This window comes from Rhinoraja longicauda, chromosome 33 (genome assembly GCF_053455715.1).
Source record: "Rhinoraja longicauda isolate Sanriku21f chromosome 33, sRhiLon1.1, whole genome shotgun sequence".
Taxonomy (NCBI): domain Eukaryota; kingdom Metazoa; phylum Chordata; class Chondrichthyes; order Rajiformes; family Arhynchobatidae; genus Rhinoraja; species Rhinoraja longicauda.
This window is the reverse complement of record NC_135985.1, coordinates 10,082,502-10,106,802: the sequence shown is the minus strand read 5'-3', so window position 1 is coordinate 10,106,802 and position 24,301 is coordinate 10,082,502. Positions and strand designations below refer to the sequence as shown.

The following is a 24,301-nucleotide window of genomic DNA, read 5'->3' as shown; positions in this document are numbered from 1 at the left end:
TAGGAAATGCGGTTGGTTTAATTGCAGCACATTTGGAGACTACACTTGATGGTGTTAAACCTCTTTAGAGTTGTTGTAGCTACACTCTTCCATGCATGTGAAAAGCATACCAAGCACTCCCAATTTCAGCATGTAGATAGGGAAAGTTTTGGCATTTCCAGTGACTCACAGGACACTCAATCTGACCTACTCTTACAAACAAGAAATGTATGTGGTGCACATTCAGCACAGTACATTTTTTAAATTAAGTTTCTAGATACTCTACCTCTTTCAAAACAACTAGTATCTGTTTCCTATAAATATAACTGCAACTGCCCTCTGTGTCTTCTTCAAGCTACCTTTCCTTCCCCAAATCCTTTCATCTATTAGCTCCTAAATTCATGCCTTTCTATCCCAATGCCATGGTTACACATGGACCAAGTGTTGGAAAATGGGATTAGTTTAAATCAGTACTTGATGGTTGAATTAACATGGTAGGGTAAAGACTTAGTTTCCGGGCTCCAAGCCAAAGCCACAGAGAACTTATGGAACTTATCATGTTACATTACTGGGCTGGTATCTGTTCAGGTAGAAAACATTGGGAGCACTTGTTTGTAGGTTTCCAATTAGTAGTTGTTATGTAGGCCAGAGCATAAAGAATATAGAAGTGTGTGTGACAGGTCAAATACAGTTAGCATAGAGAATTTTAACCTACATATATAGACTGGGTAAAACAAAGCACAATTTATGTAGAGAATTATTTTTTGTAAGGCAAAGTTTTATTCGCTTTGGGACAGCTATTTCAGTTCTAGTACTATGTAAATGGAAAGGCTAATTGATAATCTTGTTGTAAATGGACCTGCAGATTAACCATATTACAACATAAATGTACATCTCAAACCCCTGCTTGCACGCCTCTCTTCCCCTGGAGAGCATGCAGATTTCCCCTGGTCCTTATCTTCCACCCCAACTGCCTCCATGTTCAAAATATCATCCTCTGCAATTTTAACCAGCTCTAACAAGGCACCACCACCAGAAACACGTTCCCCTCTCCTCCACATTCAGCATTTTGCAAGGATCAATCTCCTCACGGCTCCTGGTCTGCTCTCCCGTCCCCAGCAAACAGTTTCAATGTTAGGGCACTCCCAGGCCACTACAGGAGACAACATCAGTCCTTTCACCTCTTCCTTTCCACCATCCAGGGACCTAAACAGTTGTTCCAAGTGAAGCAGTGATTCACTTGCACTTCTTCCAATCTAGTGTGTTACATTAGATGTCCACAATGTAATTTTCTCCTCATTGGAGAAAGCGAGCATGGATCAGGTCATCGCACTGAAGAGTGCCTGTATGCAGTGACCACTGCCTGACACTTTAATTCGTTATCACATTCCACACTGACCTCTCCATCTGTGGCCTCCTGCACTGTTATGAGGCTCGGGGAACAACACTCATCATCCAGCTGAGTACATTGCAGCCTGCAGCAAATAACATTGAATTGTGAAGTTTTAGATAGCTTGCTCTTTCTTTCTATCTCTATCAAAGCTGGTCATTTATTTCTGTTATCGTGTTCACTCAGTTTTTCCTATTTTGTTGAGATAGTCTGGCCTGCCAGAAATATCATATTCCCTGAGCACCCTTCCTCTGACAGTATTTCACCACAATAATGATGTTGGAGGAGTTTAGGATAGTCAGTGTAAACCTTGTACATTAGTATAAGGCATTGCCTGGCCGCTTGACGAAGGACTGTTAAAGAACAGAGAAAAAGGTGTCTGCTTTTAGAGGGTTATCACTGGGTGTTCTATGTTAATACTTGAATATGGTTCACTTGAATGCCTTCATATCTAAGTGCGAACTAACATAAACTAGGAGGTAAGGTTAACTGTGAGCAGAAAGTAATATAGATGAGTAAAGTGAATAGCTGAAGGGAATGTAGGAGAGAGAGCACTTTGTTTACTTTGGTCGAATGATCAGAAAATCATTTTGGGTAAAAAATCTTTTAGTACAACACTGAGTAAGCCTTTTGCAGTTGCACTGAAGAGGGTCTCGACCCGAAACATCACCCATTCCTTCTCTCCAGAGATGCTCCTGCTGAGTTACTCCAGCATTTTGTGTCTATCTACACTAAAATGGAGACAGTTTGCTCGCATTTCCAAGAAAGAATATACTTGTCCAGAAGCTTGTGCATCAAGATTCATTAAACTGAATCCTCAGATGGACTCACCTACATGAGGTTAGATTGGATAAGGCATGTATGTCTGTGCTCTTGGAATTTGCAAGAATGAGAAGCAGTTTCAATGAAATGTAAAAGATACCAAAAGCTATTCACAGCATAGATATACACCCATTGGTGTCTCTGAGGTGGGGAGACAACAACTACAAGACAGTCTCAACATAAAGAGTCATATTATGATATTTACTTTACTCAGATATGATAGCAGACCATTGGTTTCAAAAAGACTGATAGATTTTTGGACACAATATGGAATCAAGAGTCAGAGTTATACAGCACAGAAATTGGCCTTTTGGCCCACCATGACCACGCCAACATTTTTGTCCATCTATATGGATCCCATTTGTCCGACCATATCCATCTATGATTTGCCAATAAGTATCTGCCTGAATACCTCTTAAACATAGTAAATGCATCTGATTCCACCATCTCCTCTGGCATTGTATTCCAGATATCAACCACGCTCTGTAATATAATGTACCCTTCAGATTTTCTTAATAATTCCTTCCTCTCAACTTAAACATATGCCCACTTGTTTGTGGTATCCCAACCATGGGGAAAAGATTTTATCTATCCGATCTGTGCCTCTCATAATCTTATATATTTCTGTCAGGCGACCCCCTCAGTCCCAACCTATCCAGTCTCAATCCATAACTAAAGTCCACGAATCCAAGCAACAACCTGGTAAATCTCCTCTATACTCTCCCCAGTGCAATTACACCCTTCTTATAACGTGGCAACTAGGTTTGCACAAAATACTCCATGTGCAGCCTAACCTGTGTTTTGTAAAGTTGCAACGTAGCATCCCAACTCTATACCCCAACCTATGACAGCAAGCATGCCATCTGCTTTCTTCGCCACCTTATCTACCTGTGTTACCAGTCTCAGGGAACTATGGTGCTGGTCACCATAGTCCATCTGTTCATTAACATTGCTTAGTGCTCCATCATTTACTGTATGTGTCCTGCCTCTATATGACTTGCTAAAATGCATCACTTTGCACTTGACATGATTAAATTCTATCTACCAATACTCTGCTTAACTTTTTTTGATCTACATCCAGCTGTAGCCTTTGACAACCTTCCTTGCTATCTACAACACCAGTAATATTCACGTCATCCATACCTCTTGCACTCACATCCAAGTTGTTAATATATCACAGCGAAGGCTCTAGCACTGATACCCAGTGCACCAAGAGTTACTGGCTTCCAATCAGAAAAATATCCTTCCATCACTATCTTCTGCCTTCTTTCACTTGTTTTGGATCCCATGTGCCTTAACCTTCTGGATAATGAGTTCTTTGTATCTGACATTTTATTCCTGTGGGACCTTGTCAAATGCCTTACCAAACTCTATATACACACCTGCCATCCTGCTTTCAACAATTAAACCTTTGTTTCCACCTGAAAAAAAATCAAATTAACAAGATAGAGAATTCCCCTACACAAAGCCATTCTGACCATCCTTAATCAGACACAGCCTTTCCAAACCTATGTAAATGCTGTCAGATGAGAATTGTGTTCAATAATTTCAATAATCAGCTTGTTACTTGGCTTATTCCTGCTGCCCTTCTGAAATAAAACAGAACTGTCCTCTCGTCGTCATGTTCTTCGCTTGTTGTTAGCAAAGATGCAAACATTTCTATCAGAACCCCAGCAATTTCCTCCCTTTCTTCCATCGCATTTTGGGCTAGATCTCATCCGGCCCTGGGTATTTATCTGCTTTTATGTGTTCCAAAGACACCTAACACCTCCACCATCTTAATATTTATGTGCTTCCGACAATCAACATATCCCTCCCTGAACTTACTATTCTCCACATACTTCTTGTGGGGGAATAAAGATTAGAACGATTCATTTGGGTCAGTATGAGAATTAATCAGTAAACTGGTACATGAAAATTACCCAGAACCTGTCTGCCTCATGTTTTGTGCCGTATAGAATAATGAGCAAAGAACAAGGTGCTGGAGGAACTCAGCGGGCTAGAGGGAACCATTTTGGGTCAGGACCCTTCTTCAAACTCTGAAGACAGTCAAAAGAAGAGTGCCGACCCGACACGTTGTCTGACAATTCACCTCCACGGATTTTGCTTGGCCACTGAGTTTCTCCACCACTTTGTTTTTTTGCTCAAGATTCCAGCATTTTCATTCTCATGTGTCTCCATTAGGAATTGCATTAGGACATTAAACACACAAGTAAAGATATTAAACTCCAACTTTATAAAACCTTGGTCTGACTATAGCTGGAATACTGCGTGAAGCCCTGATTGTTGTAGGAAGGATCTGATAGTGCTGATGAGAGTGCAGGTGAGATTCACCAGGATGTTGCCTGGAAAGGGGCAGTTCAGTTATGAGAAATTGAGAAGCTGGGCCTGTTTTCCCTGGGGTGAAGAGGATTAAGAGGGAAGGTGATTGAGGTTTATAAAATTATGATGGTACAGATAGGATAGACTGCAAGAAACGTTTCCCCTTATCAGAGATAGATAAAACTAGAGGACATAGGACACTGGGGAAGAGATTTAGAAGAATCACGAGGAGGACCTTCTTCATCCAGAGTGGCAAGTACCTGCACTGCACTGCTTGAGAAAGTACTTGAAGGTGGGTCGCTGACAGCATTTGAAAAGTTTGAAGGCTGTGGACCAAGTGCTGGGAGTTGGGATTAATATCTAAGGGTGCCCAGTGATCAGCGGCGATGAAATATGTAGGAAGGAACTGCAGATGCTGGTTTACACCGAAGATAGACACAAAAAATGCTGGAGTAACTCAGCATTTCGGGTCGAGATCCTTCTTCAGACTCAAGAAGACTCAGTCTGAAGAAGGGTTGCGACCCGAAATGTCACCCATTCCTTCTATCCAGAGATGCTGCCTGTCTCGCTGAATTATTCCAGCATTTTGTGTCTGTCGTCAGCGTGGATGAGTTGAGCCAAACAGCCTGTTTCCATGCTTTGCGATTCACTGACTCTGTGACTGTTTCTTTCAGAAATTAGCAAGGATGAGTTTTTGTCTCGCCAAGCAGTTTGCATTTTTATCACACTGTAGCTAAGAGCTTGAGATTGATCCAATTTTAATCTCATCTGTAATGATGAGATCATTAATCTCATCTCATGCCTGACTATTTCTTCCACTCTTTAATTCATTCAAAAAAAAGTCGTAAATAACTTTCATAATTTTCTATGGCTGATGATAAATAAGATCACTTCAAAAACAGTCAAAACCAAAGAATGCAACCACAATAATTAGTGGTTATGGGAAGATTGTTTGAAACCAGAACTTTATCTTCTGTCGATTGTTAAAATCAAATCTTATTAAAATCCAAACACAACTCTAACACTGGAAAAAGGAATAAAATGTCAGGTACAAAGAACTGAAAATAGGGGAGGCCCTTCAGGAGCACATAAAATAAAAAGAAATCCTTAAATAAATTAGGATTGGAAGGGAGCAAAGAAGAGGCCACAAAATGTCACTGGCAGACAAGATGAAGGAAAGTCCCAAAGCATTTTATCATATAATATCATATAATATCATATCATATATATACAGCCGGAAACAGGCCTTTTCGGCCCACCAAGTCCGTGCCGCCCAGCGATCCCCGTACATTAACACTATCCTACACCCACTAGGGACAATTTTTACATTTACCCAGTCAATTAACCTACATATCTGTACGTCTTTGGAGTGTGGGAGGAAACCGAAGATCTCAGAGAAAACCCACACAGGTCACGGGGAGAACGTACAAACTCCTTACAGTTTTATAACTATGTTAAGAACAAGAGGGTAACCAAGCAAAGAGTAGGAACCAAAGTGGCAATCTGTGTACGAGAGACAAGAGGGTAAAGTTTAAAATGAGCATTTCTCATCTGCATTGACTAAGCAGAAGAGTATTTGATGTCTTCATGTTTGAAGATGGATAAACACTTTGTGTCTGATAAGATTAATTCTGGGCTATTATGGGTGGAGGGGAAGAGAGTGGAAGTTTTGTTGCCTCCATCACAGTGAAGGGGTGTTTGGAGTCACTGTGATGGACGTTTGTGTTGGGGTTATGTGTCTTGTGTTCTTTTTTTTTTTTTGTGTGACTGCTATGTAATTTCGTTCGGTACCTTGGTACCGAATGACAAATAAAGCTCTGTATTACAAGTACGTTGGGGCCTCGACAGAGATGTTTAAATCTACTGTATGTTGGTCACAGTTGAGGTGCCCAGTGACTGGAGAACAGCAAATGATGTACCCTTATTCAAAAAGGACAGCAGGGTTAGGCCTGCAATGTCGGTGCCGGGGAAGTTCTGACAGAGAGGATTAAGTATACATCTGCGAGGGCAGGGATTAATAAAAAATCAGCAGGATTACTTTATTAGGAGAGATATATTTCACTGAATTTCTGAGTACCAAAATGTTTTGATAAGTGCAATGGACTTGTGGACAGTATAGTTCACAAGGACTCCAGTAAGGCTTTTGACACATTCCAACATGGAGAACAGGTTCAAAATCTGTAGTTAATGGTCAAACCTTAAAGGCATTGATGGTAACACAAGTAAATAGAGTGGTAAAGAAGGCTTATGATATGCCTCCCTTCATTAGTCAAGGTGTAAGAATTCAAGAAGTTTTGTTGTTGTTTTATAAAACTTTGGTTCAGCCACATTTTGAGTATGCAGTTCTGGTCACCCCATTACAGGAAGGAAGTAGAGGCTTTGGAAATGGTGTAAAACAGGTTTATCAGAATGGTGCTTGGATTACAGGGTTATAGATGAGAGTTTGGACAAACTTATTGTTTCCTCTGGAATGCTGGAGGTTGAGTGTCATAGTTTTAAGGTCAGAGGGGGAAAGTTTAAAGAAGATGTGTGGGGCAGGTTTTTTTTCCCCAGAATGGCGAATGCTTGAAACGCATTGCTAAGGGGCCGGGTGTTGGTGGGAGCAGATAGGATAATGGTTACTACAAGGCTTTTGGGTAGGCACATGGATATGTAGGGATATGGCAAGTTGGCAAATTGGATCCAAAAATTGCATTGACAGAGGTGACGTTGGATGATTGTTTTTGAGATTGGAAGCCTTTGACCAGTGATGTACTATCTGACGGTGATGGGTCCTTCATGTTTGTTATACATATTCAGTGTGAATATGGATGTAAAAGGTATTGTGATAGAATGACACACAAATTTCTGTTGTTGATGTTTGTGAGGATAGTCCAGAGCTACAAGATATTGATTAATAGGTCTAATTGTCAGCTCAATGGTAGATGGAAATTCTTCCCTATAAATGCAAGATAATGCATTTTGGGAAGACTAATAAGAGTAGAACATATACAAGGAACAGAGGGAGCTATGTTTACAAGTCCAGACATCCCTGAAGATGGCAGCACAAGTTGGTAAGGTGGGGAAAATATCATACAAGATACTTACTTTCAAAGGCCAGAGCAAAGAAAAGAACATGGACAATATGGTACAACTTTCTAAAACACCATAGGCCACGCAGCTGGATATTGTGTACAGTTCGGTCCACTGCAATACAAGAGGGACATAACTGCACAAGAGGCAGCAGATGAGATTCACCATGTTGCCTGGCATAGAGCATTTCAGGTATGATGAGAGCATTTCAGGTATGATGAGAGATTGGATAGGCTGGATGTGTTTTCCTTAGAGCAGAGGAGCTTAAATTGTAGACACTGAGGTAAGTGGGAATCTCAGGAAGAACCACCAGTGGATGGAATCTGTAACACACTGCCGGAGTGGCAGAAGCATAACGATAGACTCACAGAATCTTTCTGTAATATTCAGTCAAGCACTTGAATCAACAGGGCCAGAAGATTACAGACCAATAAATTAGTTTAGTAGACAGGTACTGGCTAACTGACAGGGGCATGGTGGATATTTTTTTGTTCTGTACCACTATGATATAAATAGTACAGCATTTAATGTACTGCTGGCTACACATTTCACACTTTCAATACAGCACTCTACTGAAACCACTGTACCTGCTAGTCCCAGGGTTAACACTTAGTTTTTTTTATATAAATAAAAAGTCCATCCAATTATCTTTAATCACATTGAACTAATGGCAAAGCTCGAGGGCTCAACGTTTTGTGCTCTCTGTTATTATCTGCGTAAATACCACACTTCAAGGGAACCTTGGTAAACCTGCACTTAGTAGTTGCACCCAAATGATTCTGCTCTTGAACCAAACATCCCTTCTAACAGGCCACAGAGAGAACAGGTGCAGACCCGATACTCGCACGCCCCCACCCCCGCCCGTGCAGTCACAATGTTGTTTCGATGCCAAGTTGAGAGTTGGAATTTCCGACAGGTCAAGTGACTCTCTCCGGGGCCGCGCCTTGACCCACCGGGGCCGCGCCTTGACCCACCGGGGCCGCGCCTTGACCCACCGGGGCCGCGCACCCTGGCCATGGCAAATGTGTGGGCAAATCCCGCCTGGGGTCATGGTTATCGGGGTCGCGCTTGCACCGAGCATTCCCGTGTAGAACTGAACCTTCTCCCCCTCCCCTACTCTCCTCAAAGCAGTTGGCCCGACCACGAAGCGAACGCGGCCCCAGGGCCTGCCCAACCCCCGGGCACGTCAACAATCCGGGACTCTTCCCTCAACCTAACTCGCTGGCATGGAAAACCCCGCCTCCTTGGCGGCCAACGGTTCCCATCGGCCAAAGCACTGCCAATCTGCCCAGGCCACAGATCCGATTGGTCGAGCCCCCCCGTCAATAACACACAAACCACGCCCCCTCCACCCAGGCCCGCCCCCTCCGTGTCGGCACTTCCGGCAGCGAGTTGGGTTGAGCGGCCGCCTGACGGCACCCGAGAAGAGAAAGGTAATGGAGCCAAGAACACCCCCCCCCCCCCCCCCCCCCCCCCCCAACGCCAATAGGGCCCGCGGGGCTCGCAGGTCCAAAACACCCCTCTTGCAGGAAAAAAATCTGACTTGGGGAATTCCGCGATGACAGCGAAACCTACCTCTTTAAACAAAATAAGAGAGAAAGAAAAGGAGCGAGCGGCCTTTGTGCGCCCGCCCGCCCGGCCCTGTTTACACGGACAAAGCGGCCTGCTTGGCTGCCCCTGACGTCACGCGGACGCCCCGCTCCCGTTGGCTGCCCGCCTGCAGGTGGCGCCTGCCCCCTCCTCCCCCCCGCCCGTCAATCACGCACAGCATTACTGCAAACATTAACCATCAAGCAGCATCTGCAGCCCCTTCTTCACCGACTCCCTCTCTCTCTCCAGAGATGCTGCCTGTCTCGCTGTGTTACTCCAGCATTTTGTGTCTATCTTTTATCAATCACACCACAGCTGCTCCAAGCTTTTTAACCATCAACCAGCACCTGCAGTTCCTCCAACACATTTCGTCTGCAGTTCCTTCTTCACCCATTCTTCCTGTCCTGAGTTACTCCAGCATTTTGTGTCTATCATCTATCAGTCACAGATAGAATGAGAGATATAGATGATGATGATGCAGAGAGGTATTGAACAATGAATGAAAGATATGCAGGAAAGTAACAATGATAAAGGAAACAGGCCATTGTTAGCTGTTTGCTGGGCGATAACGAAAACCTGGTGTGACTTTGACCATCAACTATCATCGTTACTTTTTTGCATATCTTTCATTCATTTGTTTTATATCGCTCTACATCACCGTCTTAATCTTTTTTATCTCTCGTTTCCTTGTCCCCTGACTCTGTCTGAAGAAGGGGCTCGATCAAAAACATCACCCATTCCTTCTATCCAGAGATGTTGCCTGTCCTGCTGAGTTACTCTAGCATGTTGTGTCTATCTTCGGTTTAATCCAGCATCTGCAGTTCCTTCCAACAACATCTGCAGTTCCTTCCAACACATTTCATCTGGAGTTCCGTCTTCACCTATTCCTTCTCTCCAGAGATGCTGCCTGCCCAGCTGAGTTGCTCCAGCATTTTGTGTCTATCTTCGATCAATCATGCCACCGGCTTCCAGCCTGACTTTTCCAAACATGAAGGATTGGATAAACTAGGATTGTTGTCTTCAGAACAGAAACCGAGGAGAGACTTAATTAATGTGTATACAATCATAAGGGGACCAGACAAGTAGGAAAGACCTAATTCTGTTACCAGAGAGATCAAAAACTAGTAGCCGAGACTGGGCAGCAGATTGGAGGGGATCTGCAGATATGGAGTAGACATTCAGGACTGAGCTGAGGCCATCAGCCTGTCAGTCACACACCGCCTGTCACACACCACCTGTCAGTCACATACCGCCTGTCAATCATGGTGTGAAGAAGGTTCTCGACCCAAAACGTCTCCCATTCCTTCTCTCCAGAGATGCCCAACCCACTGAGTTACTCCAGCATTTTGCTTTGCTTTGCTTTTCCAAACATAAAACTTGTCTTGCGTAAGAAGGAACTGCAGATACTGGTTTACACTGAAGACAGAAACAAAATGCTGGAGTAACTCAGCAGGAGAGGCAGCATCTCTGGAAAGACCCTTCACCCATTTCTCTCTCCAGAGATGCTGCCCGTCCTGCTGAGTTACTCCAGCATTTTGTGTCGATTATCTTTGGTGTAAACCACCATCTGCAGTTCCCTTTTTTTCCTCAAAAGACTTTTGAAAATTATATTTACATATTATTCCTTGGCCTCTGCTGCATCAAACAAACAATTAATTTAAGATCCCAACTAAAACAGTAGCTGGGTTAATGAATTTGTTTTATATAATTAAATATTATGAAATAGAATTGAAATTGAGATTATGAGTCTGAAGTAGGGTCCCGCCTCGAAATGTCACTTATCCATGTTCTCTAGAGATGCTGTCTGACCTGCTTAGTTACTCCAGCACTTTGTGCCTCTCACTCAGATTAGGTGTTTTGATGGAAAGATCACTTTCCTACTCATTGACTTTGCTTTCTTCATTCTCTGTGGTGAGCTCTCACTATTTTTAAGCTTACCTATTTAATAGTGTAATGTCCAAAATGTTTTTCATCCTCTTTGCACTAACCATCCCAATATCAATACCAATTCGATCAAATAGCTGGAACTTGGCGATAAATTAGGTTGTGAACCTTCAGGGGTTGTCCAATTCTCTGCAGGAATTTAAAGTGACTCATGACTCAACTCATCGCATGATTTATGACTCAATTCATCGCATGGACATTATGATTGCCAAATGATTTTCCAAAGTTTGAGAGAATATTTGTATTTAAGAAGATTTTTCCACAACCCATTATGATACCTAGAGTCAAATATTGTCACCTAGCCAACAAAAGCTATAGATTCTGGGGTTCTTCTCCCCTTTTCCAATGATGTCAGCCATTATCAGGAGAGCTCTGCTCTCATAACCAAATTGCCAGCTCAAGGCCCACTTGGACTTCCAACCAAACTCATCAGCTGATAATCTTACGCGGTTTGTAGTGTGTGCTCCACTGCCAAAGAAATGGAACCTATGGATCCATTTGGAAAAGAAGATGGAATTTTTCCCCAATTTCCTGGTAAACAATTGTCTCTCAACCGACACCACTCAATAGGCAGCAGTATTCAGATGATTTATGGGATTTTTCTGTGCACAACATAGCTGCATGATTCCTCACATTTGTTTCCACGCATGGCTTGATTGTACTCATGTGCAGTAAGCAAGATAGCAAGCAAACAAAAGCTATTCATAGTACCTCGCTACACCTGACAATAATAAAGCATTAGATTGCAAACATGACCCCACATCATTCATTATCTGTAGACTTAGCCTGCCCTAGGGATGTGAAAACATCTATGCAAATGCAAGTCTTTTTTCACTTCTGGAAAGAATGGTTAAAAAACCCCAGAGTATAACATTTCCATTCTCGTTGAGATAATTATAATTCATTTAATTGTGTGCAAATAAGGAAAAAGGGGAAGCACTTTTACATAGAATTATGTACAGTTCAGGCTACAGTAACAGCTACTGCATTCCATCCCGACCTTGTCAGCACTTCCTACTATTCCTTCCTCCCTTAAGTGCGTGTTTAACCAACATTCCCTTAACTTCTTCTATGCTGTTCACGTCAACTACTTGTGATATTGTGTTCCACATTCCCATCAATGTGTGTGTGATGCAGTTTCTCCTGAATTTGCATCTTATTTGTGGTTCTTAGTTTTGAAGTTCCACACAAGAGTAACAAATATCATCTTTATGAATCCACTACAATTTGAACATTGTTCATTAGGACGCATTTTTCTAGAGGATATAATCCAAGCCTTGGCCCAAGTTATTAAATTTTTCCTGTTGGTTATAATGTCTAAATTATAGGTGTCATACTTGCAATAATTTGCTGTCACTTCATTTTATAATATGGAGACTACGACTGTACAAATTATTCCAAAAATGGTCTAATTACATTTCTATGCATATTCAAATCTATCCTTCTTGCAATGGATCCAAGTATTAAATATAGAAAAATAGACACAAAATGCTGGAGTAACTCAGCGGGTCTGGCAGCATCTCTGGAGAAAATGGATAGGTGACATTTCGGGTGCAGCGGTAGAGTTGCTCCCTTACAGCGCTTGCAGGGCCAGAGACCTGGGTTTGGTCCCGACTGCGGGTGCTGTCTGTACAGAGTTTGTACGTTCTCCCCATGACCGCGTGGGTTTCTCTGAGATCTTCAGTTTCCTCCCACACTCCAAAGATGTACAGCTTTGTAGGTTAATTGGCTTGGTATAAGTGTAAATTGTCCCTGATGTTTGTAGGATTGTGTTAATGTGCAGGGATCGTTGGTTGGTGCGGGCTCAATGGGCCGAAGGGCCTAATTCTGCGCTGTATCTCTAACCTAAACTAAACTAGACCCTTCTTCAGACATTTTATTAATATAATATTTCATTACAAATATTAGATGTGTTTTGTGACTTTCACAAACTGCATTGATGTGTCCATAAATCGTTTTAGCTAAAATTCCAAAAGTCCAACCTCTTAAAGCTCGTTGTCATTCTGCTAGTTTGTTAAAGTTAAAGCAAGATAGAAGTGAAGTCATGGTAGTTGATCCTGTAGAAAGGAATAATGGCATGAAGCATGTATAGACTAGCCAGGAGGGTTCTAATACAAAGGATAAAGTTATTCCAATTCAAGGAAGATCAGATCAGAGTCTCGGACCAGAATCCATAACCTCAGAATAAAAGGACATACCTTTAGAAAGGAGATGAGGAATTTGTTTAGTTGGAGGGTGGTGAATCTGTGGAATTCATTGCCACAGTTCAAACAAGTTGAAACTCAGTGGAGTTTATAGAGGTGATTTTACTGAATTAATACGTCTTGGGGGAGAGGGAGTGGGGGCGGGTTGGTAAAGAGATAAATGCTGTGGGGAAGTTTCCTTTTAACGGAATGTCCAGAACCAGAGAACCTAGTTTTAGAATAAAGGTGTGGACATTTAATACTGAGAAGTGAAAGGATTTTTTCCCTAAAGAGGGATGAAAATCTTTTGAACTTCTCAACACAGAGAGGCGTGGGAGCAGAGTCTTTGTGCACGTTTATAGCCGAGAAAGGCTTTAAGAAAATAACTGCAGATGCTGGTACAAATCGATTTATTCACAAAATGCTGGAGTAACTCAGCAGGTCAGGCAACATCTCGGGAGAGAAGGAATGGGTGACGTTTCGGGTCGAGACCCTTCTTCAGACTGAATTGAGTCAGACATAATTGAGTCAGAATTAGTCATTGAAATAATCACCTCTTCATGACACATTGTGTCAGCAAGAACAATGTGGATACAGAGAATACGGGTGTCAGGGGTTATGGGGAGAAGGCAGGACAATGGGGTTGCGAGGAAAAAATAGATCAGCCATGATTGAATGGCGGAGTGGACTTGATGGGCCGAATGGCCTAATTCTGCTCCTATAACCAGTGAACGTATGAAACAAGAAATTCCGTCACACGCCTAAACCTCAATATTTGCATGGTTCATTGAGAAAATTGGAAGTGAAACAAAGAAGGGAAATCAGCTTCAAAAACCCTGCAGGAAAGAGGAAGCGGGAAAGCAACTTGATAGTATCTGGTAATTACAAATATATATTTGGAACATATCGAGACGAAGTAGAAACTAATGAATCTCTGCTGCAAAGTATGAAAAATTCCTCTACTGCCAGTAAAGCAGCGGTATTCAATGAAACTAAAGATCTAATTTGTAATATCCAATGAAGGTAGTATTTCAACAGCAACCTTCTGTATTAAAAGTAATCAATGTAGACAAAGGAAGATGGTTGTGTTTGTTGGAGATCAATCATTCCAACTTCAGAAAAACATGCAGGAGGTCCTGTAGGCAGTATCCCAGGCCTGGCCAGCCGAAGTTCCTTTTATACCATCAATCATTTATCACTAGGTAAGTATTGTCACCAAGCACCAGAAAAATTCCTCTACTGCCAAACCTCAGACTGAAGAAGGGTCTCGACCCGAAACGTCACCCATTCCTTCTCTCCCGAGATGCTGCCTGACCTGCTGAGTTACTCCAACATTTTGTGAATAAACCGAGAAAGGCTTTAATGGTCATGGAGAAACACAGGATTATGGACTGAGGAAGAAATGTTAGTTCAGTAATGATTCCATTGAATGGCCTATTCTATGTTCATTTCTTCTGCTCTGTACAGAAAGACGCTTAGCTTTCAAAATGTTCCATTGGGAAATGCACAAAATGCTGCAATGATACTTGATGTCAAAACTATCCGATTGATAAGTAATTGATGGTATAAAAGGACTTCAGGTTACATGGTCAAAAACAGATTCACCTACAAAGTGAGGGAACATATTTCAGCTGACTAAGCCGCAATCCCAGACTTAAGGTTCTGAAATCTTTCTAAATATACTTTGAATGTTTTAATCTCAAAAGCAAACAGACTCAAAACAACTGCTACCTTTAAACTATATAAAAATCTATATAAATAAATTATATATATTTTTAACATTGGGAAGATTTAAGAGAGTTGAAATAATAAATGATTTGATTGTCTTTTTAAATTGCCAAATTCTTTTATATGTCAGCTGTTTTTCCACTTACATCAGTGGAATGCATCTTATACATGACACACAATTCAGTCATAGAGTTATGTATGCTTCTGTGCCAATTTTCTGTTGAGTTTATCTCAACTTCACTCCCTGACTGGTTTCTATAACGAGTCTAGTATAATACTGCAGACAGCAGACAGACTATCATTGATCGCAACTTTGTGATTTCTGCATTTGCACACATATTTAAATTCTTAAGTTACAGTTGGTTTTGTGGGGTAGTGTTGGCATGTTCGGATAGTTCCAGCATCATCTGGGCACAGGTTTGTGACATCTTAGAGCACAGTATAGAGATGTTGTATCGTCCTGAGTTACAGATTTCACTCTGCATTTTAATGCGTACTGTTTAAGTTCTCGGCTTCATTGTATGCCCAGAATACAAGGAAGTTGAATCATCACATTTAAATTTGACTTCTATTGTCACCATCTAAATTTAGTTGGTGACAAGACTTTCCGATTGTTAAGTACTGTCAGTGATTACCTATTTTAATCTCACCTAGAGTGAAAAGATCACATGTTTCAGTAAAGGGTTGTGATGCATGTGGTTGGGGTATTTTAACGTTATCAGAAGTGTGGGTTATGACCTTTCTATTGACGTCATGGTGAATTAGTGCCAAAAAATTGAAAATAATTAAGATTTTTGTAGGTCAACTTGGTTTGTTTCATAAAGTATTTCTCTGAAGAATTGTGCATTGTTTCTACTTGAACCGATTAGGAAAATTGCTAGATCAGGGATAATAAGAAACTGGAAATGGCCAGCCTAGGTGGCATTTGAAGTAAAAACTTTTCTTTTTTTGTGCCTTTTACATTCTTAAAATATCTCAGTTGTATGAATGTCACTGTCACTGACAATATTCAGGCTGGAGGTCTGTGACCAGTGGAGTTCCACAGGGATCTTGTGATATATATAAATGACTTGGACGTAAACATGGACGAGTTGGTTGGTAAGTTTGAAGATGACACCAAGATTGCTAGTATCAAAGTATATATCAGGATAATAGATCGGCTACAGAAATGCGCAGATAACTGGCAGAGAATCCGAGCAAGTATGAGGTGTTGCATTTTGGGAGGTTGAATGTAAGGGGAAATATATATGATTAATGGCAAGACCCATACCAGCATTGATGTACACAGGGGTCTTGGAGTCCAACCCCATAACTCCCTGAAAGCGGCAACACAAGTAGTGGTAAAGAGTACATTGTAGGGACATACGGATTAGCGGGGGGGTCTTGAACCCTCGGTTGGGCTAACGAGTCACGGGATGCGGGAGCGCGAGGTATAGTTGTGTCTGGCGCCCAGCTGGAGAGATGAGATTAGATTGTATTGGCTAGTTAAGTAGTGTGTGTCCAAAGTAAGCAGTTGCAGTTTGTTACGGTTACCTACGAATAAAGACCTTTGAACAATAGCGCTCGTTTTGGACTCACTACAACATATGGTATACTTGCTTTCATATGTCGGGCATTGAGTATAAGAGACAGGAAGTCATGATTCATGCTTATAGGACTCTGGTTAGGCCGTACATGTAGTAGGTTCTGGTCATCCCATTAGAGAAAGGCTTTTGAAATGGTGCAGAGGAGGATTACCAGAATGATGCCTGGATTAGCGAGTATTAAGTACAGGGGGAGGTTGGACAAACTTGGATTGTTTTCTCTCGAACACCAAAGGTTGTGGGGAGACCTGGTAGAAGTATTTAAAATTATATAATCAATATTGATAGGGTAGACAGACAGAACATTTTTAGGATCGAAATATCAAATACTATAGGGCACAGCTTTAAGATGGGAGGAGCAAAGTTTAATGAGATGTGCGGGGCAAGTTTTTTTACACAGAGGGTGGTGAATACCTGGAACAGGATGACGAGGGTGGTGGTGGAAGTAGATACAATAGTGGCATTTATGAGACTTTTGGATGGGCACATGGATATGTAGGGAATGGAGGGATATGGATTACGTGCAGGCAAATAAGAGATGGCATCATTTTCAGCACAACATTGTGGGCTGAAGAACCTGTTCCTGTGCTGTACTGTTCTACGTTCACAATTGAGATAGTCAAGTTATTCACAGCAAGGTCTCAGAAGCAGTTTTAACATAAATAACTAGAAAACATTCAGTTGGCATTCGTTCTGGAAGAACTTGACTCTTAGATAACTACTCCACTAGTAGCCTGTAGTATAATGTTGAAACAAGGAACTGCAGATGCTGGTTTACAACAAAAGACACAAAGTGTGGAAGTAACTCAGCAGGTCATGCAACATTTCTGGAGAACATGGACAGGTGATGTTTTGGGTCAGGATCCTTCTTAGGACTGATTATGGGGAGGGGCCTAGAAAGCTTGGGTAGGACAATGTTTGGCAAGTAATAGGTGGAAATAGATGAAACAGACAAGGGGAGTTTCTGATAGACAGATGGTGGGGCAAAGGATAAGAAATGAAAAGACCGAAAACGAGACAAAAGGATTGAAGAGTTGCAAATTGTGAAACTAGAGGAAGGAATGTAGGTAGAGGGGAGGGGAGAAATAGGAGGCCCAGGACAGAAAGGTCAGTATGGGAATGGGAAGGGGAGTTAAAATGGTTAACAACACCAGATGCAGTAGATGAGGTGCATGTGAACTCTCTTCCCACCCAAACCACTCCCTTCCCAGATACCTCTGTAACCGCAGATGTAACACCTTGCAGGTGAGACAGAGGTTCGTGTGCACCTCATAAATATAAATGTAATGTATATATGTAAATATATATTATATAATATTCATTAGTAATTACAATTAAAATAACAATGATTAAATAATTTTAAAATAATAATAAATATATATGGTGTTATAAAGTGCCGATTGTTCACAAACTCTACAGAATTGCAGTCAAGTGGAATTGAGAAAGAATGGGAAAGTGCCGGTGTGGCCCCTTAATCTATGTCACTGATACAGATGACTAAGTGATGGAATATAAGAAAATAACTGCAGATGCTGGTATAAATCGATTTATTCACAAAATGCTGGAGTAACTCAGCAGGTCAGGCAGCATCTCGGGAGAGAAGGAATGACTAAGTGATGGTAGTTGTTAATACTGTCGTGGGATGGATGGTGCAATGCTCACTTTGAGCACCTCTTTGTCTGTAACATAAATGTGACGGTTCTTGGTGTAAAGCCTTTGGGAGGCTCTGGCACTGTGAATTGCAGTCCCTTTCTCTGCAAGTTATTTAAGAAATGGAAAGTCTAATATTCAGTGCAGAGTTGGTACTAAATACAAATCGAGAAGAATATTCAGAGACTGTCATTGACATGGGAACGTTATGACCCGGGTAGTAGGAACATTACTTCTGTGTTATTTCCCCTTTCAGATCGAGGAAGTGAAATGAGGTGGGAAATTGTTCGCCGCAACGTAAGCAGCGGGGAAGCCCAAAGCGGTCGTGAGCAGAGAATAAATATAATGAAGCGAGGATGTGATGCTTATGTCGTCGCTGTTGTCTGAGATGCAAGCGCCTGAAAAGATTATGAGCTGCGAACATGCAAACTCCGAGGGGTTCTGCTACTTTCTGGCGAAGGATTATTTCCGCTTTGTGTTAGACGGCTCGGAGTCGCAGCCGGCAGCCAACAGAGCGGCTGAAACTCTGCGCCGCTCCGGCTCCTCTTTGCTCGCAAACGGCAAGGAATTACTGCGCTGCGTCGACCAATTCAACCTGAGGTCCGTGGAAGAGACGAAGCGAGTGCTCCCCAACTTAATGAAAGAGATCTACTCGGACGGGGTTGATAACTGGGGCAGGATTGTAACATTGTACACTTTCTGTGGGGCCCTGGTCAGGCACTTGATACAGAAGGGCGTTCCGGAGCGAGAGCTGATAGAAGAGGTAGCTCAATGTGTCGCCCAGTACATTTGGACCCACAAAGCTGCATGGATCAAGGAGAATGGAGGCTGGGTAAGAGGAAGATTTTGATCAACTTTGAACCAGCAGTGCGCCCGCTCGCGTGTCGGCATTTCAGTTTAAATGGTTGGTGGTGGATTGTATTTTAGTCATACAGCATGGAAACAGGTTCCCTCGGTCCAACTTACCCCACGCCGACCAAGATGTCCCGTTTCCACTCGTCTCACCTACCTACGTTTGGCCCATATCCTTCTAAACCTTTACTATCCATGTACCTGTTCAAATGTCTTAAACATTGTGACAATGCCTGCCTCAACTTTTCATAAGGCTTATTAATTGACCACACCTTAGTCCTGACTGATTTATTGAGTATGTTCTAAAGTTGATAGAAATATTCACTACAGTGAAAGTTTTTACTTTACTCGGTGTAATGGTAAAGGGACAGGCAACTTGTCAGCACCCCCCCCCCCCCCAAGAAACGTGCCCACCAGGGCCTTTACTCACGTGTGCAAAACAGATACTGTTCCTTTATCTTATCTACTCATTAGATCTTGATTGACTGGAACATGTTTTTGGTCTTGGATTCATCATTTCAAATTGATCACTCTATGAAAAGCATTTTTCCAGATATCCTATTTTCCACTCATTCATTTTCATATGTCTTACCTTAAAATATTTTTTGGACCTCACTGCAAGTTGCCATTTAATACTTTAATACCTTGTACACATGTATGAACCCCCCCCCCCCCTCCTGCGCCTGCTTTTAGGGGAAAATCAACATCTTTTTTATCATCTGCCAAAACTCAATACTTTGATTCCGATTCTGAAGAAGGGTTCCTGCCCGAAACGTCACACATCCTTTTCCTCAAGAGATGCTGCCTGAATCACTGAGTTACTCCAGCACTTTGTGTCTTAACTTTGATTCCAGCATTGGTCTCACAGCTCCTCTGCATTACTAGCTTAGTGTAATTCTTTTACTGATGTTTTAGTAACTAAAAACTAGGCCTAGGTGATGTTTGATCCAATTTTATTATACGTCATCTGCTCTCCACTCAACTAATCCACACTGTAATTGAACATGCTATTGCAAATCCAAACCTACAAGACCTCTCCACCATCGATTACATGCTTGACATACTGATTTTTCTCTTCCATTGGGTTTAACCTTCAGCTCATTTACTGACTATACATCTCCTGTTCAAGGTTTTGGCTGCAATGATTTTGCTTTGGCCTGGTGCCATGGGCATTAGAGACCACAAGGTGTCAAATCTCACCAGTCCCTGCTAAGAAATTCTATTATCCATCAGCTCAAATGCCAATCAACAGCTGAACGGAGCCAGTGTTTCTTCATTTCCTGGTTCTGTGTATGGCAGAGCCACCTGCTACCCTTTCCCATCCCAGTGCCCTTATAACAAGCTAAAGATTAGGGTCTACAGTGAAAAATGGGGGGAGGTGCGATGCAATTTTGCATGAAGCCTCCATGTAGTAACATAGAAACAGTGAAGCTCAATTGGTCTGTGCTGTTTATCAATTTACCTATTTATTTTAATAGCACATAAGGATGAACAGACATTTCTGTTGACTTGAATATATTGCTATTTTTTGCAGATTACTGTGTCCAAAAAAAATCTGTTTATAAAGGGAACTTTATTAATTTTGATGCATAGACAATTTGTCAAAGGCAGATGTGTACTATCTACATATTTTGAATATTGTTTTTTAACACTAAGATAAATTTATCATGATAAAGCTTGTATGAAGGAGAATGTCTATCAAATGTAAAATTTAACAAACAGGACACCAATGCGTGTGTTGGTGTCAAAAAAGCATTGCTAACTAACAAGGAAGAGTGAGGAGGTTATAAGTGGTCATTCTGAGTTCCTCTTCTTATTAGTGCCATGTTGTGGGTCTGCTAGTTGAGCCTGGGTGGTAACAGCACAATACCATGTTGCTGGATTATCTGTACATCAGTCAGCTGGATGACCTAAACATTTCACTCCAGCTCTACAAAACTCTGATGTCTTTCTCTGATAATATCTTTCCAGTAGTAGGAGAGTCTAAGACCAGAGGACACAGCTTCAGAATAAAAGGATGTAGAGATGAGGAAGAATTTATTTAGAATTATGTTATGAGGAAGAATTTATAGCCAGAGGTTGGTGAGTCTGTGGAATTCATTGTCACAGATGGCAGTGGAGGCCATTGGGAATTTTTAGGCAGAGATTGACTGGTTCTTGATTAGTAAGGTCGTCAAGGATGATAGGAAAAGACAGGAGAATGAGGTTGAGAGGGAAAAATAGATCAGCCATTTGATCAAATGGACTGAATGACCTAATTCCGCTCTATTGTCTTATGATTTTCTCTATTGTTTCAAACTGGAGGAAGGTAATACACTCCATTTCCTCCTCAAGTGTTAAAGCTTGGTAGCTTTGCTGCTCTGCTTGCAGCAGATGTAACCATAGTGTGACAAACCTGAAAAGGGTTTCAGAATCCGTAGATTTGAGAATAATCCCTCATATTAGAAAATAACCAAAATTTCTGTTCCATAAAGGTGGAAGAAAGAAAACATTGAACTGTTGGCAAATTAGTGTGACCTCAAAGATGGGGACGCGCTCAAATGTATTATCAAGGACTTCCTAGTAGGAAAAGATCTAATAGGAATCTGAGGGGTAACCTTTTTCACACAAAGGGTGGTGAGTGCATGGAACAAGCTGCCAGAGGAGGTAGTTGAGTCTGGGACTATCCCAACGTTTAAGAAACAGTTAGACGGTACATGGATAGGACAAGTTTGGAGGGATATGGACAAAATGCAGGCATGTGGGACTAATGTAGCTGGGACACGTTGGCCGGTGTGGGCAAGTTGGGCCGAAGGGCCTGTTTCCACACGGTATCACTCTGACTCTACGACTAGAAAAATCACAATTTGATTAAACAGGTAAAGGTTTGGTAAATGTTAAAAATTGAGTTTGACACATTTGCTGGAGTTTTTGTTTGGATGTAATAATTAGGGTTGATGTGACAGGACCCAAGATGCCCCCAACATGTATTAAGATAAAGAACAACACAAACTGTAAAACTGACCCCATGTTTAAAGTAATGTGCAGAAATACTTTACATTTATTGATGTTAAATGTACTCTTCTAACAGGAAAAAGGGTTTGTGGACTTCTTCCAGCAGAAAAAGAATCCGCATTTCTATGCCACGATAGCTGCTTTCACGGGGATTTTTGCTGCCTTTTCCTTTGTGATCTACCAGCACTGAAAACGTGAGAGTGGATTCCACACATCAGAAACCTAAGCCTTTTCCTTTGTGATCTACCAGCGCTGAAAACATGAGAGTGGATTCCACACATCAGAAACCTAAGCAGCAGGTGATCATTATCCTCAAACTGCCAACTTGGCACAGGACTTGGTCTAACTAACTTTTGTGAAGTTTGTTGAATCTGAGCAAAGATGAAGAATTTATGTGCAATAAAATTAAACTTATCTTATGGCAATTAGAATTATTTGGTTTTATTTCCTTTAAGTTAACAATGAAAAATAAATATTTGTGTTTATATATTATTCCTATTATGGGAACTCAGGATGTCTCAACTGTTCACTATTAAGTGCAATTTATAATTTTTCTCTTTGTGGTTCACAATTTTATTCAATTTTGTGCCATCCATATATATAGTGTATTTCCAATTCCAGGTCATTAATATAGCTCATAAAACGCCATGGTCCTAACACCAATTCCATGGGACTGGCTAACAATGTCTCTTTTACGCCATGTGTTTCAGCCTTACTAATAAGCTTGGTATGCAGCACCTTATCAAAACTGTTCTGGACATCCATGTCCTTCTTCGAAGGCAGTCCCTTGGAATTGAGGATGACTTGCCAACACTCTGGTTTTGTGATTGTCAAGAGGTTAATGAGGCTAGTCTGAGAACTGCTGACTCTATGCAAGAGGCAGCTGATGAGGCAGATGCATAGATTCTGTCATGGTATGATCCCTCTGCCTCTTGCACAGTGCCTTTGTGTGCTCCTGATCCATACCCTTGAGGTTCTCAGTACCATCCCGAATACTGCTTCTCTGCTTTGGACAGCCATGGGTCAGAGGCATCTAAGAGTCGGTGCAAATGTTACATTTCCTCAAGGACCCCGGAATCTACTCCTCTGTTTGGTAATATATACATCACATCTACCTTACTATCTTCACCAAATCCATCTTTCATCACATCAAACATAATTAAGCCTGACCTGGCTTGTTTAATGCATTTCCCCCAGGCAAAAATGAATTATTTGAGGGAGGTCAATTTGCAGTGGAATGAGAATGCAAATTGTAATCAAAAATTGACGGGAAAACTTTGGCCGAACAATGGGCTGTCTTTAAGCCAGAGATAGTTCAGGTAATGTTGAGATGCCACTCCTCCCCATTCCTTTCTTTCCATATCCCTCCTGAACACTAAGCTGAAATATTTTCACTGACCAGTTCTGCCTCTTTTGGAGCCAAGTTTCTGTTACTGCAACCATATATTTCCTCATGAATGTGCCAAAAGTTCACCAACTTAATTTACCACTCTACGGTACATATCAAATTTGGTTTAATTCTCATTTTCACTGAACCCAGCAAAATTCTTGGGTTCATGTAATCTTATGTGAATTGTCTTTTTTTTCTTGCTTTTTTAAATCCTATTATTTCTCCTCACACTCATTCAATTTCCTGCTGCACTCTTATGCTTATACACTCTTTGTTAGCCTTGGCTGACATAACAGAAGACTGGAGGTAGTAAATATTGTTCCCTTACTCCAAAAGAGCAGTGGGAATAGACCATAATTCCCCTATTACTGATGTAAGGCTCAGCAGCCCGCAATAGGGGAATTGCGGGGGAAAAACTTATGCGACAGGTTTCATGATGTTTGGAAAGGCAGGGACTATAATTTGGGCGAGGAGGCATTGTTTATTGCTGGAGAATTTCGCTATCACAGATCTGTTTGAATATTTGAGGAAGTAATTAAGAAAATGATAAAGGCAGGGCAGTCAATGTGGTATCGGTGGACTTTTATCAGGGCTTTTGACATGCTCCTGCATGGTAGGCTGGTCCAGGAGGCTAAAGCAGTTCAGTTTAATTTATTGTCACGTGTACCAAGGTACAGTGAAAAGCTTTTGTGTGTTAACCAGTCAGCGGAAAGACAATACATTACAATCGAGCCATTCTCAGTGTGCAGATACATGATAAGGGAATAATGTTTAGTGCAAGGTAAAGCCAGTAGAGTCTGAT

The 24,301-nt window shown here is 41.6% G+C and overlaps 2 protein-coding genes across 2 annotated transcripts in view; one reads left to right on the top strand and one right to left on the bottom strand.

The window, feature by feature from the left end:
• The window catches only part of zfand6 (zinc finger, AN1-type domain 6), a 39,851-nt gene extending 30,612 nt beyond the window's left edge, over window positions 1-9,239 (bottom strand). Inside the window, exon 1 of the mRNA XM_078427580.1 lies at window positions 9,161-9,239. The gene's annotated coding sequence lies outside the window, so the exon portion shown is untranslated. The remainder of the gene's footprint in view (window positions 1-9,160) is intronic.
• On the top strand, window positions 8,964-22,528 carry LOC144609154 (bcl-2-related protein A1-like). Its single transcript, XM_078427581.1, has 3 exons — window positions 8,964-9,018; window positions 18,520-19,095; window positions 22,186-22,528. The coding sequence occupies exons 2-3, from the start codon at window positions 18,625-18,627 to the stop codon at window positions 22,297-22,299; spliced, it is 585 nt and encodes a 194-aa protein (XP_078283707.1). The 5' UTR covers window positions 8,964-9,018; window positions 18,520-18,624; the 3' UTR covers window positions 22,300-22,528.
• The last annotated feature ends 1,773 nt before the right edge of the window (window positions 22,529-24,301 follow it).

Bases quoted from the DNA above. Each gene is read 5' to 3' on its own strand.
- LOC144609154 (XM_078427581.1), top strand. From the start codon at position 18,625: ATGCTTATGTCGTCGCTGTTGTCTGAGATGCAAGCGCCTGAAAAGATT. The intron at 19,096-22,185 runs GTAAGAGGAAGA...CTCTTCTAACAG, and splicing joins TCAAGGAGAATGGAGGCTGG to GAAAAAGGGTTTGTGGACTT.